At 36.0% G+C, this 16,774-nt stretch overlaps 1 protein-coding gene across 1 annotated transcript; it reads right to left on the bottom strand.

Annotated features, from left to right (window-relative positions):
• Positions 1–9,915: 9,915 nt before the first annotated feature.
• Positions 9,916–15,859, bottom strand: LOC141702628 (uncharacterized). The gene is made up of 15 exons (XM_074506278.1): positions 15,703–15,859; positions 15,493–15,609; positions 15,301–15,407; positions 14,820–14,913; positions 14,665–14,745; positions 13,564–14,591; positions 13,037–13,169; positions 12,903–12,943; positions 12,692–12,852; positions 12,555–12,601; positions 12,060–12,299; positions 11,869–11,945; positions 11,695–11,710; positions 11,388–11,555; positions 9,916–11,243 (listed from the first exon to the last, which is right to left on the bottom strand). Exons 1-15 carry the CDS (start codon positions 15,857–15,859, stop codon positions 9,916–9,918), a joined length of 3,795 nt encoding a protein of 1,264 aa, XP_074362379.1.
• Positions 15,860–16,774: the final 915 nt, after the last annotated feature.

Raw genomic sequence — 16,774 nt, 5'->3', positions numbered from 1 at the left:
ATCCGTTGATGCACTCATCCGTTGAAGGATGTTATCCGTTGAAGCTTTAGAGACATCCGTTGAAGCTTTGTTTCTCATCCGTTGAAGGTCTTTAAGTTATCCGTTGACACCATTTCATTTATACAAAATTACAAGGCATGAAATATTTACAATTGACCTTCCTATCTGTATATCCTTCAGTAGTCAACATGACTTATAATTTCCCTCAACATTTAAGAATTATATCTCAAATTCAGAGACTGAAATGTGCTACAACACTAGACTTATTTCTAAGTAAAGCTACACCATCAACGGATAGCCAAAGTGGTCTTATTCGTTGAGGCTACAAATACTAGATTTCTACTTAAGTGTTTTGTTAAACATATCATCAAACTAATGCACATATATTCCTAACAGAAGTCAATTACCTGTGATTTTGCATGATACGGCCGAGGCAAATGTCGAGGAAGGTACCTTTGAATTGATGCCTTATTGACTTGTTATAGTTACATATGTATGTGTATATTTTGTGCGGGTGATCGTTGGGATGTATGCAATATTATAACTAATTATTTGTATTTCAGGATTGGTTAAAGAGATATCATCGGGAGTGAAGGGTTTTTAGCACATAAACGCAATGAAAACATAAATTTAAATCTTAAAAAAAACCGAAACCCTCCGCAGGATCCATACGAAAAATAATATTTAATTCGTAGTTCAGTATGTTTACCTTAAGAAGCTTTACGTTAATGGAAAGATGGAGGTCTTTAATAGCGATCCAAGAACGATGAACGGAAATCCCTAGCAGCTGCTCCTCAAGTGTGAAACACTCCACCGGTATCCACCAAGAGTACAATGTGATGGAGGAGGAAGAGGTTGAGAGAATTAGTTGCCTCCCTCTTGTTCTACTTTAGAATTAGGGTTAATTATTTGGGTTAAGGCAAATAGGGTTTATAATAATATATTTATAGGCAAAATTTTCAGCTGAAAATTTTCCATAAAATATTATTATTATTAACCCTTTAATTGATTATTCTTATTAACCAATTAACTAATAATTAAAACACATTTTAATCATTAATCCCTTTTCTAAACACTTTAGAAAAATAATTCTCTCACTTGATTTAATTTCCAAAATTAAATTCTTAATTAATAATATTAAGAATTAATTAAATCTCATTTAATCAATTATTAAATCTACTAATTAATTATTTATTTCATAAATAAATAATTACCAGCCATTATTAATTAATTCCTCCACCATTAAATCATTCTCTTTTATGGTGTGACCCTGTAGGTTCAATATTAAGCCGGTTGTAGAAATAATTAATAATAAAACTATTTTATCATTATTTATATAAATTCTCTAATTCATTAAATATGATTAATTAATAAATTAATCATATTTATTCTACATCGTGAGGGATACTTCTCAGCATATCGCGACTATCCGGATAATACGAATTCACTGCTTAGAATACCAAGAACCTATTCAATGAGTAGTTACCGTACAATCAATTCCTTCTACCCTGCAATGTCATGATTAAATACAAGGCATAGAACTTGTGTCAAGCCTATCTTATTTAATCATTTGCTTTCCCATTCACTATGCTTAGTTCTATTTAATGTAAATTGGAAACTCCTTTCTAATTTCATTCACTCTGGCCAGAGATTCCTGAACTAGCATAAGTGGATCAGCATTGAACATTCTCTTTCTTCACTGGAAGGGGTAGATCCTTTATTGATCATACACTATCTTCGTGTACAAATTCCTATACCCAGTAGAGCCCTTATAATTGTCCCTGGAGACTAAGAACTAAACCAAAGCATAGTTCAGTGTACACAAGATGACTATGATGACCTCAAGTCTAAGGATACTTGTACAACTATCACTATATGAAAAACTGCTGACACGTGAGTGAACTCCATCAGTTGTTCAGCTGTGTGAGTCATGTTCAGTGAACTTATTCTATAATAAGCACTTACATACTAGCTATAGTATCACCACACAAATGTCTATGAGAACAGACATCCTTCATAATGAAGCAAGCATAGTATGTACCGATCTTTGCGAATTACTAATTTCCAGTTAGTAATCCTACGACCAGGAAATATTTAAGTTTAGAGTTATCATCTTTTAGGTCTCATTATTATGATCTCATCATAATCCATAAAAAGTATTACTTTAAACTATGGTATATCTTATTTAAACACTTAAATAGATAAAGCCCGCAATAAAACCAAAACAAGTCTTTTATTAATATCAATGAAATCAAAACAGATTACATAAAAGTTATTCCTAAATCATCATACATGATTGGACTTAGGACACATCTCTTTCAATCTCCCACTTATACTAAAGCCAATCACTCTGGTATCTAATACCCATCTTGTCTTTATGACGATCAAAGTGACTTTGAGAAAGTGGCTTTATGAGTGGGTCTGCTACGTTATTATGTGTGTCAACTCTCTTGACGTCTCTTCTTTCAATACAATACAAGAAATGTTACCGCGCTCCCACTAACCTTTTTGTAGACACATGGTTCATCTATGTTTTTGATAAAACCAAACTCTTTGATTGTCTCATCAAAATGGATGTTCCATCTACGAGAAGCTTGCTTTAAACCATATATGGTTCGCAGCAGCTTACACACTAGGTGTTCATTTTCCTTGGAAAGAAAACCCTCTGGTTGTGTCATATACACTTCCACTTCAAGTTTCCCATTGAGGAAGGCCGTTTGCACGTCCATTTTCCAGATCCCATAATCGTAGTAAGCAGCAATCGCAAGCAAAATCCGAATTGATTTTAACAGGGCTACAGGCAAAAAAGTTTCATCAAAGTCAATCCCTTGCCTTTGTCTGAAACCATTTGCCACGAGCCTGGAATTATAGGTCTCCACCTGCCCACCTGCCCATCTGCTCCAATCTTTCTTTTGTATACCCACTTGCACCCAATAGGCTTAACACCTTCAGGCGCCTCAACCAGAGTTCATACTTAGTTGGTATACATAGATTCCATTTCGGAATAGGCTTAACACCTTCAGGCGCCTCAACCAGAGTTCATACTTAGTTGGTATACATAGATTCCATTTCGGATTTCATGGCATTATGCCATTTCTCTGAGTCAACACTACTCATAGCTTCATTATAGGTCACAGGGTCGTCATCATCAATGATTGATAACTCATTGTTATTCTCAATGACAAGGCCATAATACCTCTCAGGTTGGCGAGACACTCTCCCTGACCTACGAATGGGCTGTTTCACAGAAGGTTGTTCCGTCTGAACAGGTGTTTCCACTTGATCCGTAGTAGTTTGTGCTTCTTGAACTTCATCAAGTTCAATTTTGCTCCCACTGTTTCCTTCAAGGATAAACTGCTTTTCCAAGAAGGTAGCATGTCTGGAGACAAACACCCGATGATCGGTGTAAAAGTAATACCCTAAAGTCTCTTTAGGATATCCCACAAAATTACATTTTACAGATCGAGATTCCAGCTTATCTGGGTCAACTTTCTTGACATAAGCTGGACATCCCCAAATCTTAACGTGTGTTTAAGACTCGGTTTCCTTTCTTTCCATATCTCATATGGAGTTTGAAGAACAGATTTGGAAGGCACCTTATTCAGTAAATATGCTGAGGTTTCCAATGCATAACCCGACAGGAATACTGGAAAATTCGCATAGCTCATCATGGACCGAATCATGTCTAACAAAGTTCAATTTCTCCTTTCAGATACCCCATTCAACTGTGGAGTATATGGAGGAGTCCACTGGGAGACTATACCATTCTCTTTGAGATAAGCTAGAAACTCTCCATTCAAGTATTCACCACCTCGATCTGATCGAAGAGTTATAATACTATGTTTGGTTTGTTTCTCCACTTCATACTTATATTCTTTGAACTTTTCAAAGGCTTCAGACTTGTGTTTCATCAAATACACATATCTGAATCTAGATCAATCATCTATGAAAGCAATGAAGTATGAAAATCCACCCATGGCTTGCGTAGACATTGGTCCACATACATCTGTATGTACCAATCCTAGCAAATCTGCAGCCCTCTCTCCATGTCCACTAAATGGAGATTTGGTCATTTTACCCAATAGACAAGACTCACATATAGGATATGATTCAAAATCAAAGGGGTCAAGTAACCCTTCCTTATGCAATGTCCGCAGTCTATTTTCACTAATATGACCAAGTCCGCAGTGCCACAAGAAAGTGAGATTTTCATCATCCCTTTTTTCTTTTATTAGTATGTTCAATTTATAGTAAATTATGCTCTACGTCACATACATACAGACCATTGTTTAAAATACCACTTCCATAAAGAACGTTATCTCTAAGAATTGAACATTTATTATTCTGAATAACAAACGAAAATCCAGCCAAGTCTAACATGGAATAGAAATAATATTCCTCACAATCGATGGAACAAAATAACAATTATTTAGAACAATAGTCTTGCCCGTAGGCATATGTAAATGAAATGATCCTACAGCTTCAGCAACAACTCTTGCTCCATTTCCCATCCGTAGAATCACCTCCTCTTCTTCAAGAGTCCTACTTCTCCTTAGTCCCTGCAACGAATTGCAAATATGAGAACCACAGGCGGTATCTAATACCCAAGTAGAAATTTGACTTAGTGACATATTAACTTCGATCATGAACATACCTGAATCAGAAGCGGTAGTATCACTACCCTTCTTCTTCTTCAATTCTGCATGGTAAACCTTGCAGTTCCTCTTCCAGTGCCCTACCTTATTACAGTGAAAGCAAACAGCTTTGCTCTTGGGATCTTCAGCTTCTGGTGGAACCGGCTTTTTCTCACCTACTTTTTTCTTCTTGGAAGGGTTCTTCTTCCTTTTCTTAGGATTGGAACCTTCACCAATTAGAAGAACAGAACTCTTCTTAGGGGGAAAATTCGATTCCTCAGTCTTCAACATGTTGTGGAGTTCAGGCAGGCTGACATCTAGTTTATTCCTGTGACAGTTCACAATAAACTGCGAGAACGAACTCAGAAGTGATTGCAAGACCAAGTCTTGGCTCAGCTCCCCATCCATGGAAAAACCAAGTTGTCCAATATGTTCGATCAAATTGATCATCTTAAGTACATGGTCATTCACAGATGATCCCTCGGACATTCTACAACCGAACAGTTCCTTCGATATCTCATATCGAGCTGTCCTCCCTGCCACATCACACAACTCTTGTAGATGCATAAGGATAGTGTGAGCATCCATATGCTCATCTTGCTTCTGTAGCTCAATGTTCATGGAAGCTAGCATGATGCATTGAGCAATATTTGCATCATCTATCCACTTACGATACACAACATGTTCATCATTATATGCATCGCTAGCAGGTTCAGTAGGCTTAGGTGAGTCAAGCACATATTCCAGCTTCTCAACCCTGAGAACAATTCTCAAGTTTCGAAGCCAATCAACAAAATTAGGACCAGTCAACTTGTGAGCATCTAGTATACTCCGGAGTGATAGTGCAGAAGACATAACGAATATAGTAAATCTGTAAATGATGAACACATAACAACACTTAGCAAATATTCAATTTCATTTCAAAACACTATATGAATCGGGTCTTTATTCATAAGTGGCTCCCACTAGTTTATCTAATTTATACAACCCCTTAGTAAAAATTAAGCATTCATAATGCTAGTGAAATAGGGATCCAACATTCCATCACACAACCTCGGCTGTAGCACGAACCGTCAAGTGATGTTCAATAGGCAGACAACTCTTGTCAATTACATCTTATGTTATTCCCTAATAAAACTTTAGCCTCTTGAATAATTGAGTCACGGCTGTAGCACGACAAACTCAATATTCTAAGTCAAGTCTAACCCAACATTTCGTACAATTGAATCAGTCTCCAACGGCCCACGGCTGTAGCACGTAACGACCTTTAGATTCAAATTCAATGTACACATCTCTATGTAATAGACAAGTATTTCTTATTTCGAAATCAAAGCCCTCGGCTGTAGCATGAAACGACAATGATTTAAAAATAAGAACTACTTTGTACCATGTTGGAAGGCTTTGACCAACACAAGCCCGTTGTGTCATTGGCCAATTACTACTTGATATTATTTAATTTTAGAGGGATTATCTTATGTTACAATAATAATCATATTATAAAGAGATTCTTCCTTTTAAATTAAATATTTCAAATTAATAATCGATAATCAGATGATTCCCAGATCGGGGGGAGCATTGTCAAGAGGCGTCACTTAATACCCCTTTCTTACAGATACAAATCTGCTTTTGACAGAATCATCCTTTCTCTCAATATTGAAAATTCATATTTAATTACGTGTTTCATAAACACAAGAATCTCATGATTGTATTCATAATATTATTGTTAAGGCAAGAAACGATTCATATTCTAGATTTTCTAGAGCACGCCTTATATTGATTTAAGTTCACCTAAATCTATCATCGCATGGTAAACATAGGCATATATCTCATATATAAAATTAAATAAACAAGTAAATGTAAAGTGCAATAAAGTAGATGTGTTTGGTTATGGTCCCATCCTATGTGATCTTTATCAAGCTCATGATAAAGATCAAGGTCAATCTAATATGGTGATGGAAATAAATACAACTACTTATTACATAAGTCTTCTTCTTTGTTTAGACTTCTTGTATGCCTCGTCTTCTTCTTTGTATCACCTCCATTGGATAGCCTTCTTGAGTCTTCAATTACATTACATAGATTGAAAGTAAAACTAATCTAATTAACTTACAAGAATAACTCGAGTTATATTCGAGATTTATGATTACAAAGATTGACGACATGCAAGTCGTATTTAAAACCAAAACCAAAACCATTACACTTAGGTCGAAATGCCATAACCATCCACCATGCTCATACAACACATAAAAGCATGTTAAAACACATAATCTGATCTTAACATATCATATTATCTATGATCTAATCAAAAAAAAAATATGACAAAAATCAGAAAAATCAGAATCAAATCAGAAAAATAAGAATCACTGTTTACGGGCAGTAAACGACGTCAAACGCCTTACAGACGAGTCGTTGATAGCTATAGCTATCAGTTTTGTTCGGACGCTCGTTTACCTATGGAATAGGGTATTCGTTTGCGTAAATCGGACATCAGACCCAGATTTCAGCAAATCTGCAGCAGCCAATTCAGAATCCGTATCTAATATAATTCTCATAATTAGAACAAACATAAATCATGTATATATCAGTATATATACAGATTACATAATCATCTTATGATTATACAACTCACATGAATATCATATATTCAAAACCATACATATATAAACATATTATATCAACATCAAATCATGGCGAATCACGTACATGCTCATATATCGAAAACAGTTAAACACATAAACGAATTAAAAACTTTTCGCAAGTAGCTCTGATGCCATTGAAGGGTTTTTAACATATAAACACAATGAAAACATAAATTTAAATCTTAAAAAAACTGAAACCTTCTGCAAGATCCATGCGAAAAATAATATTTAATTCGTAGTTCAGTATGTTTACCTTAAGAAGCTTTACGTTAATGGAAAGATGGAGGTCTTTAATAGCGATCCAAGAACGATGAACGGAAATCCCTAGCAGCTGCTCCTCAAGTGTGAAGCACTCCACCGGTATCCACCAAGAGTACAATGTGATGGAGGAGGAAGAGGTTGAGAGAATTAGTTGCCTCCCTCTTGTTCTACTTTAGAATTAGGGTTAATTATTTGGGTTAAGGCAAATAGGGTTTATAATAGTATATTTATAGGCAAAATTTTCAGCTGAAAATTTTCCATAAAATATTATTATTATTAACCCTTTAATTGATTATTCTTATTAACCAATTAACTAATAATTAAAACGTCTTTTAATCATTAATCCCTTTTCTAAACACTTTAGAAAAATAATTATCTCACTTAATTTAATTTTCAAAATTAAATTCTTAATTAATAATATTAAGAATTAATTTAATCTCATTTAATCAATTATTAAATCTGCTAATTAATCATTCTCTTTTATGGTGTGACCCTGTAGGTTCAATATTAAGTCGGTAGTAGAAATAATTAATAATAAAACTATTTTATCATTATTTATATAAATTCTCTAATTCATTAAATATGATTAATTAATAAATTAATCATATTTATTCTACATCGTGAGGGATACTTCTCAGCATATCACGACTATCCGGATAATACGAATTCACTGCTTAGAATACCAAGAACCTATTCAGTGAGTAGTTACCGTACAATCAATTCCTTCTATCCCGCAATGTCACGATTAAATACAAGGCATAGAACTTGTGTCAAGCCTATCTTATTTAATCATTTGCTTTCCCATTCACTATGTTTAGTTCTATTTAATGTAAATTAGAAACTCCTTTCTAATTTCATTCACTCTGGCCAGAGATTCCTAAACTAGCATAAGTGGATCAGCATTGAACATTCTCTTCCTTCACTGAAAGGGGTAGATCCTTTATTGATCATACACTATCTTCGTGTACAAATTCCTATACCCAGTAGAGCCCTTATAATTGTCCCTGGAGACTAAGAACTAAACCAAAGCATAGTTCAGTGTACACAAGATGACTATGATGACCTCAAGTCTAAGTATACTTGTACAACTATCATTATGTGAACAACTGCTGACACGTGAGTGAACTCCATCAGTTGTTCAGCTGTGTGAGTCATGTTCAGTGAACTTATTCTATAATAAGCACCTACATACTAGCTATAGTGTCACCACACAAATGTCTATGAGAACAGACATCCTTCATAATGAAGCAAGCATAGTATGTACCGACCTTTGCGGATTACTAATTACCAGTTAGTAATCCTACGACCAGGAAATATTTAAGTTTAGAGTTATCATCTTTTAGGTCTCATTATTATGATCTCATCATAATCCATAAAAAGCTTTACTCTAAACTATGGTATATCTTATTTAAACACTTAAATAAATAAAGCCCGCAATAAAACCAAAACAAGTCTTTTATTAATATCAATGAAATCAAAATAGATTACATAAAAGTTATTCCTAAATCATCATACATGATTGGACTTAGGATTCATCTCTTTCGGGGAGGAAGTCAAATACCTGGGATTTTGCATGATGCGGCTCAGGAAAATGTGGACGAAGGTACATTTCAATTGACGGGTTAATGACTTGTTATAGTTACATAAGTAATTATAAAATTTCATGGCGCTTCAGGAGCCACCCAAGCAAATCCAGAAGTATATTTGGTGAAGAAGAAAATACCCTTTCCTTCACAGTAACTCTGTTGTCATCACATGTTGATCAAAGAGGACACGGAGTGGTAAGATTACCTGTACCCAGTCCTTGTAAAAATTTGATCATGCTTAATCCGTACTTGTCCCCTTAACTTTTTTTTTATCTTCCATATAGTATTTCCCAAGACACATGCTCCAAGTATTTCGACCATGGACCAAATCTACTCTCATCAGACTTCTATTTGGAGATGGTACTTGGTATGTCGCTGTTCAGCGAAAGAGGAAAACATGTCGATTTGGATTGTGCTGGAACGATTTCACCTACGACAATAACTTTGTTGCAGGCAACAGACTACGATTCATGTACCAAAATAACTACACATTCAGAGTTGTAATCCTTACTTAATTGCACTTCCAATTTGGCATGAAGGTTATTTGTACTTTAATTCGGTACTTATTTGTACTTTTGAAGTTTGTTACGTTTGATCAACTATTCACATTTTAATTATACCCCCTTTCTTCACCTATTTCTACGGTCATAGGCGTAATTCTTCTTTATTATGTTACATGTAAGATGAAACAATTCAGAATACATTTATAGAAGAATAAACTACTACCAATTCGTAACATAATTTACAATATATAATGGTTAAGAGCAAAGTATTTGTAACATAAATTCAAACAAACTAAGCTTCTGGAAGGCCGTAAAAAACTTCTTTGTACACAATGTTCTGGGTGATATTTGTAGCTGCACCAGGCTCATCATCAACAAATATAGTGAGGCCAGTGGGTGAGGTTACTCGACTAATAGCCACATAGTATTGTCCATGACTGAACACTGACTTAGGTAAGTATAGCCCAACTGTCTTCAGGGATTGACCTTGAGATTTGTTGATTGTCATGGCATAGCAAATCTGTAAAAGCATTTGTTTCCGTACCAATTTGAATGACATCTTTGTATCTGATGGAGAAAGCTCCATACGTGGAATGAAATGCTTCGAACCAACAAACGTATCACAGATTACTTCACACTCCACACAGAATCTCAGGCATTTGGTCACAATCATCCATGTACCATTACACAAACCTAGGGTTTGGTTCAAATCACACATTATCATAACAACAGCCCCAACCTTCAGTTTCAGATCATGAGGTGGCATCCCAGCTACATTTAAGGAGTTCAAATACTCTATTGGGAAGGCTTCATTCAGATCCTCATATGTCCCACCAAATTCCTCTGCAGCATCAACACTAAAATAGGACACAGATTCTCCGGGGAGCTTGTCTACAATAAGCGAATTGAGGTGGCCCACAGTCTGGTTGGTAGGGGTCAAAATAGCTCTCTCGCTCAAGTATTGTGTAATGTTCCCTTTGTGAGCAAAATTAGGATACGTGCTACGAATCATGTTATCAACTGTGTTTTCAGTTTGTACGTCACAGAACTGAGACGGAATCAAAATTTGATTTTCAGTGACTGGGAAATTGTAGACTCGAAGTGAACTGACCTGGCCATTACCAATGTCAAGTACCCATTTTGCAAACTTTTTAAGCTCTTCACTTTCACTATCACTCTCACCTTGTTTCAAGCGCATGTTTTCTGTCAGCAAGAATACTTGGCAAATGGACCACAGCCGTGACCTAGTGATACAGGCAGCTACAATATCAGCACGATCTCCATACGTAATTACTGGGAGGATTTGACGGAAATCACCACCCAGAACTACGGTAATACCACCAAACAGCATGGCATAACGTTCTGGATCAACAGCTTTCATGATATCCTTCAACAGTCGGTCTAGGCATTCAAATGCGTACCTGTGCTGCATAGGCGCCTCATCCCATATTATTAGTTGTGTCTGCTTTATGAGTTGCGCAACATCTGAATCATGGGCAATATTACATGTTGAACATTCATCAAGAACTATTGGAATTTTAAATCTGGAGTGCGCAGTCCGACCACCAGGCATTAATGTGGCAGCAATCCCTGAAGAAGCAACTGGAAGCACAACTTTACCTTGTGAACGTAACTTACATCTAAGAGTTCTCCATAAGAATGTCTTTCCACAACCCCCACTACCATAAACGAAGAAAATCCCTCCAACGTTAGTGTCAATAGATTATATTACTGCATCATATATTTTCCTCTGCTCCTCTGTACAGTCCTGTAGTAGCTTGGCAGTTTCATACTCCCTCTTCCTGGTGTCATAGCTTGTCTCTTCAATTATCAAATTGTTTGTTCCATTGTTCAAATAGCTGCGAGGAGGTTGAGGCAACTGATCAAATTTCTTCAAGGATTTACCACTTGACCAGAGCAACTCATTTATTTCTGCAATATTTGATATCTAAAACTATTTAACAGCATTCACCCAATTATAGAAAAAATGACGAACAATTAATGGACTGCATTTCCAGCCCACAAAAATTTTAAAATTTGTCCTACACTGTAATGTAAAAATGTGTCATACCTCTTAAAGCATAGAACTGCAATTGCATGTCATTAAAAGTGAATAAGGTATTTGGACAACTTTGACGTCGTCTGAGTAAAATGTCATCAACCATGCTCTTCCAATGTGTACTCCATAAATCTTCAAATCAGTGACTTTACAATTGACAATAATATGGACAAAAAGTTGTCGAACCTGGGGAGGTAATCCACCTGTAGAAGCTTGAGTCAACACTTCATGCAATTCTTTATCATCGTCAAGTAAACCATACTCTTTACAGGCATCACGAAATGTACTATATCATACTCCATTAATGGTACGTAAAGACTCAAAGGAGGTGGCACCACGTACCTTCGTAAGCAATAAACGAAGAAACCAAGGCTCACCCGTACTGTGATGTACATAACATAATCTACCTATTTGAAACCCACGCTTCCTCATGGTCCATTTCCTCTCACCATCATTTCGCACATAAAACCGTGGGATTTCATCATAAGTGTACTTCTGTGCATTAACATCAACAGAGTTTAAATAAAAAAAGGCTTCCAGTTTACTGAACTTGTTCTTCTCCCTGACAGCAACTTTCCCTAGCGCTTCATTGGCACGGAAGGTGCAGTTTTTGTCACCTGGTAAGTGAAATTGAAGTCTCTCAACAGATATACTTCTATGATGGATAGGGAAGCCAAAAATCCTATAGGCTGATTCAGCACCGCATAGATATATCCCATCAAAATATGCATTTATCTCATCTATTCCCCCTCATCAGTGTCATTCGCTTGCCTTTTTCTCTTTCTCTGGACATGAACCGTAGCACGATCATGGCCTTTCAAACAGTATTTAAATAAATACTTAAGACTGCGTGCAAGACAACATATTTCTACATTCATATGGCATTGATACTTGACTAAAAGTAGTTCGAGCACAGTACCTGAAACCATTCAATTATTAAAAAGTTTAGGTATTAGGGTAACTTACTGGATTCTGAAATGACACAAAAAAGGGTATACCTATATCTTACTTTTTCGGAAAATGACGTATGCAACGTAAATCTTTCATGCATAGAGACTTTACATTTTGCAAACCACATGGACCGTGGATCATAAATTCCTTCACGGCTGCATAACCAACCGGATCTAATAAAGGATCTGGGATTTCTGCGGATATAAAATTATCCACATTCTGCTTGAGGTTTTTTTTGAATCAGCATCAAGCCATATTAACATATGTACATGTGGAAGGCCTCTTTTCTGAAACTCGACGACATACATAACTGCAAAATGGGAAAATTTAGATTATATTGGCAATATGCAAACAAAAATCTAATTAGAAATTAAACTAAGAAAGTCCTGGTAAACAATCTTACCTCCAATACAAACACCAAAGTATTTTTTGTCCTTAATATCTACCATTAACTGATCAAGTTTTAGCCTAAACACCCTTGATATGATGTCAGGACAGTTTGGAGCAATGCAACCAGGCACATACTCCATCATCTTCTGAATTTCATCCCAAAGAGAATTACAGGTCATAGTCAGGAATATGTCAGGATGTCTGATGTAACGGCATACGGCCAGCGCATCTTGAAAATTTTATTCAATGTATCGCTTCGAACCAACGTACCCAGCTGGCAGAACTATACCTTTACCGGTATTTGAATTGTCCACATCACCTCTGCTAACAGATCTACAAATATTGATGTATAATTCATTCCGTAAAGTAGTTTGGTGAGTACGGATCCACCATAGTCGTGTATGTTCAATGGTAGAAAAAGCATCTACCATATACTGTTGAAATAGTCTTCCACCTAGCCGAGGAGTCAAACCTACAATACAACTTTCATTATTTATTTCTGGAGAACATAAACAAACATATATTAATTTCTAAATATACCTTACCATCAGACTCTCCAATTTGGAAAGTATTTGAGTAGTAATTCTTCAGAGACAAAAAGCCACGTGGTTTGTAAGAACTATCAGCAGTCTTTTGAAATTTAATCTTTGGGTGAAATCCATCTTCCTTACGTGGAAAGAGTAAAGGGTACTGTAAAGCCATCAACTTCGGATGAACATAAGAAACACAGACTAAACCTTTACCTTTTTCATTAACAACTATATCACGGTCGCCACATGTTTCTTCAGTGTCACCAACCATAATGCCAGCAACTTCATCAGTGCTAGAAATATGACATTCTCTTCCACTCTCAGATCTGATAACTTTCAGGGTAATCTGCAGCTCAACTATTTGATCGCTTTCATACAAATCACGTTGCTGCCTAAACTCACTAACCAATTGATTAGTTTCATCTAACATTGTTATAAGACCTCGTACAACCTCTTTATCAACACTTTCTCGGTCATGAACACTAACCCACCGAAGACGATTATCAACTTCGTTAATGGTGTCATAAATATAAAGTTGACAAAATTTGGGGGTTTCATTGTCATTCGGTATTAAAGATCCAAAAATATGGTGGTTCTGACCATTTAATCTGTATACATAAGGCGCCCTTCCATTGTTAATTGAATGATCTATGTTACCACCGGTAGATGTGAAGGCAAAAATTGCATTGTAGAGCCGTATCAATCTATGAAAAGTAGGACCTCTTTTCTTGTCGTTGTATAAATCCAGCAAATACTCAGGGGTAGGAGGGATTGGAGGCAATCTCACAGCACCTTTCATGCAACAAAGAGAAAATATAGGACAACCTTTAGTCACATTTTTATTTACCCTTTTATCCTTCCACATCCGAGCATGACATTTCGAACATATGGCAGTAGGACCACCCAAAGAAGCATACTCCTCAGGAACGACACGTCGCGGTGCACGTCTGCTCTGCATCAAATTACAATCCGAATTCATCCCATCAACAATGACTTCATCATCACCATCAAGCGACCAACTAAGACAATCTACATCATCTGCATTTTTTTATTTTAGTTTGACAAAATTAAATGTGGATACTTTTTAGGACTACATCTTTGTTTTTCTTACCACTTGATTCACAATCACTTGCTTCATAATCTGATCCTTCAGAATCATTAGACAAAAACAAAGGAGCAACTACATTCGGACCTGCAAGAAAATATTAAATGGTAAATCATAATTACGTAAGACATAACAAAGATGCAATATCACATTCATTTCACCTTCATTAAAGTCATTACTTTCTTCCTCATCATCACTAACAATCTCATCTGCGAATAATTCTCTACCAAATCCAAGATAATTTTTCTTCCCTTTCTGGTTCAAAGGTTCACGTCCATTTAAGGAAACATCATTAATGTTTGATCACGTTTCCTCTGTTTCATAATTAAAACAACTATTATTTAGTTATTCATGTTACCATAAGGATAGACAGACAAAAGCTTAACAATGCTAGAATCTAATATTTACCTCTCAACATATTTCTAGAAAATGAGGCGCTACCGGAATTTGTTACATCTGATAAAGGAGTTTTGTCCTGACTACCTTCAAGAGGATTCATGTAGTTTACTCTGCTATTTGATCAGGGAGTAACAATAGGACTACTACATTCTACCAACCAAATATTAAACGCATTATTGCTTCATAAACATAAAATAGCAGTTGCTTTGCAAGAAAAACACAGAGTAAATTAAGAAAACAAACAGTACTTGCAGCTGTTTCATTCAAGTGGCCTGACCTAGGCAAGTCACCAAGTTTCCTCCTCTTTCCCACCAACCTAACAATATTTGGCGTGGATTCCGTCAACATACCTGTATTACAGACAAAACAATGGGTAGTCAGAACATAAGCCTAAGTATGTTTAGGTTTAAATTTTGTAAGAATTAGAATCTGTACTTGTAGGTGTTTTGTTTTGGCTCCCACTACTAACTATTGCTGGGGTGAATAGAGGTGATCGGTTCGTCTTGGTTGACGGAGTATGAACGTTGGCCATTGATCCTGTTAACACGGGTGCTGAACAAACACAAACAGAAGTATTACTTATATTCACACATACGAAGATAAGGTATTCAATAACAACTAACTTACATGTGGTCGTACTCCTACCTGTGGAAGAAGATAAAGCACAATGATCAACAACAGCAGAGTCGACAACCACATTCTCTTTGTTACGATTCAATTGTTTCGTTCTTCTGTACTTCCGACCATAATTTGCATTCAAATCTTCGAGGTTAAAGAACTTGTCACCATCTTCACCACTCATATCTTGCACAATGAATCAACCCGTAGTCAAATTAACAACTTGAATTTGTATACACAATCTTCAAGTGGGTGAAGACACTATTCAAAAGAGGGGGAGAAGTCACTAATTAACCTAAAGAAACTAATTAGAATTTGAATTATAAATTCAAAAGTGTATAGGACACATTCTTACCTTCCAAGAGAAGCTTAAGAAGCTTTCAACATAAACTTTCTTCTCATACAATATAATCTTTATTCTCATCCAATATGTAATTTGAAAAAACTAATCAGTGGCAACTTTAGTAATTTTTTACAACTTGGTGGGTACAATGCTAAAAAGGGGTTGAAGTTACTATTCAAAAGGGGCAGTAGGAACCATTATATACATAGATTATAATCAAAATGTGTATTCGGGCCAATTTTTACATGTCTATTAGTCAAGATATACGATTAATCGTCAACTTACTTTTAGAACGGGTTATTATAGCATCAGCAATGCAGAGACCCGTCTTCTTGTTTATCTGACCCCACTAACATGCAACTCACAAAAAAATGGACTCGGGTTGAAATATAAATGATTTATGTGACCCCACCATTACTTATATTCTTTCTTCTTTTTGGTGAATACGGTGAATGACAAACATAAAAAAATAATAAACTATATGAAATGGTAAGACAGGTCGAAGCCTGGGGAAGAGGGCCTGGACAATTTTTCTCATCTTCTCCGATGCAAAAATTCTGGAGACAAGTCTTTTTCGCGTGTTGGGCATGCTCTTATAGGCAAGAAGTGTTTTTTATTAGAGACTTATCTACAAGGCCTTCGAACCAAATCTTGGTAAAATGTAAAGTTAATCTGCATCTGAACTTGGCTAGCTCACTTGCAGACTATACTATAGGCTACAACACTGCACAATGATCATCATGTTTGAAACTTGAA

Source organism: Apium graveolens, unplaced genomic scaffold (genome assembly GCF_009905375.1).
Source record: "Apium graveolens cultivar Ventura unplaced genomic scaffold, ASM990537v1 ctg5386, whole genome shotgun sequence".
In the NCBI taxonomy this organism is placed as follows: domain Eukaryota; kingdom Viridiplantae; phylum Streptophyta; class Magnoliopsida; order Apiales; family Apiaceae; genus Apium; species Apium graveolens.
This window is presented reverse-complemented; position numbering and strand designations above follow the sequence as displayed.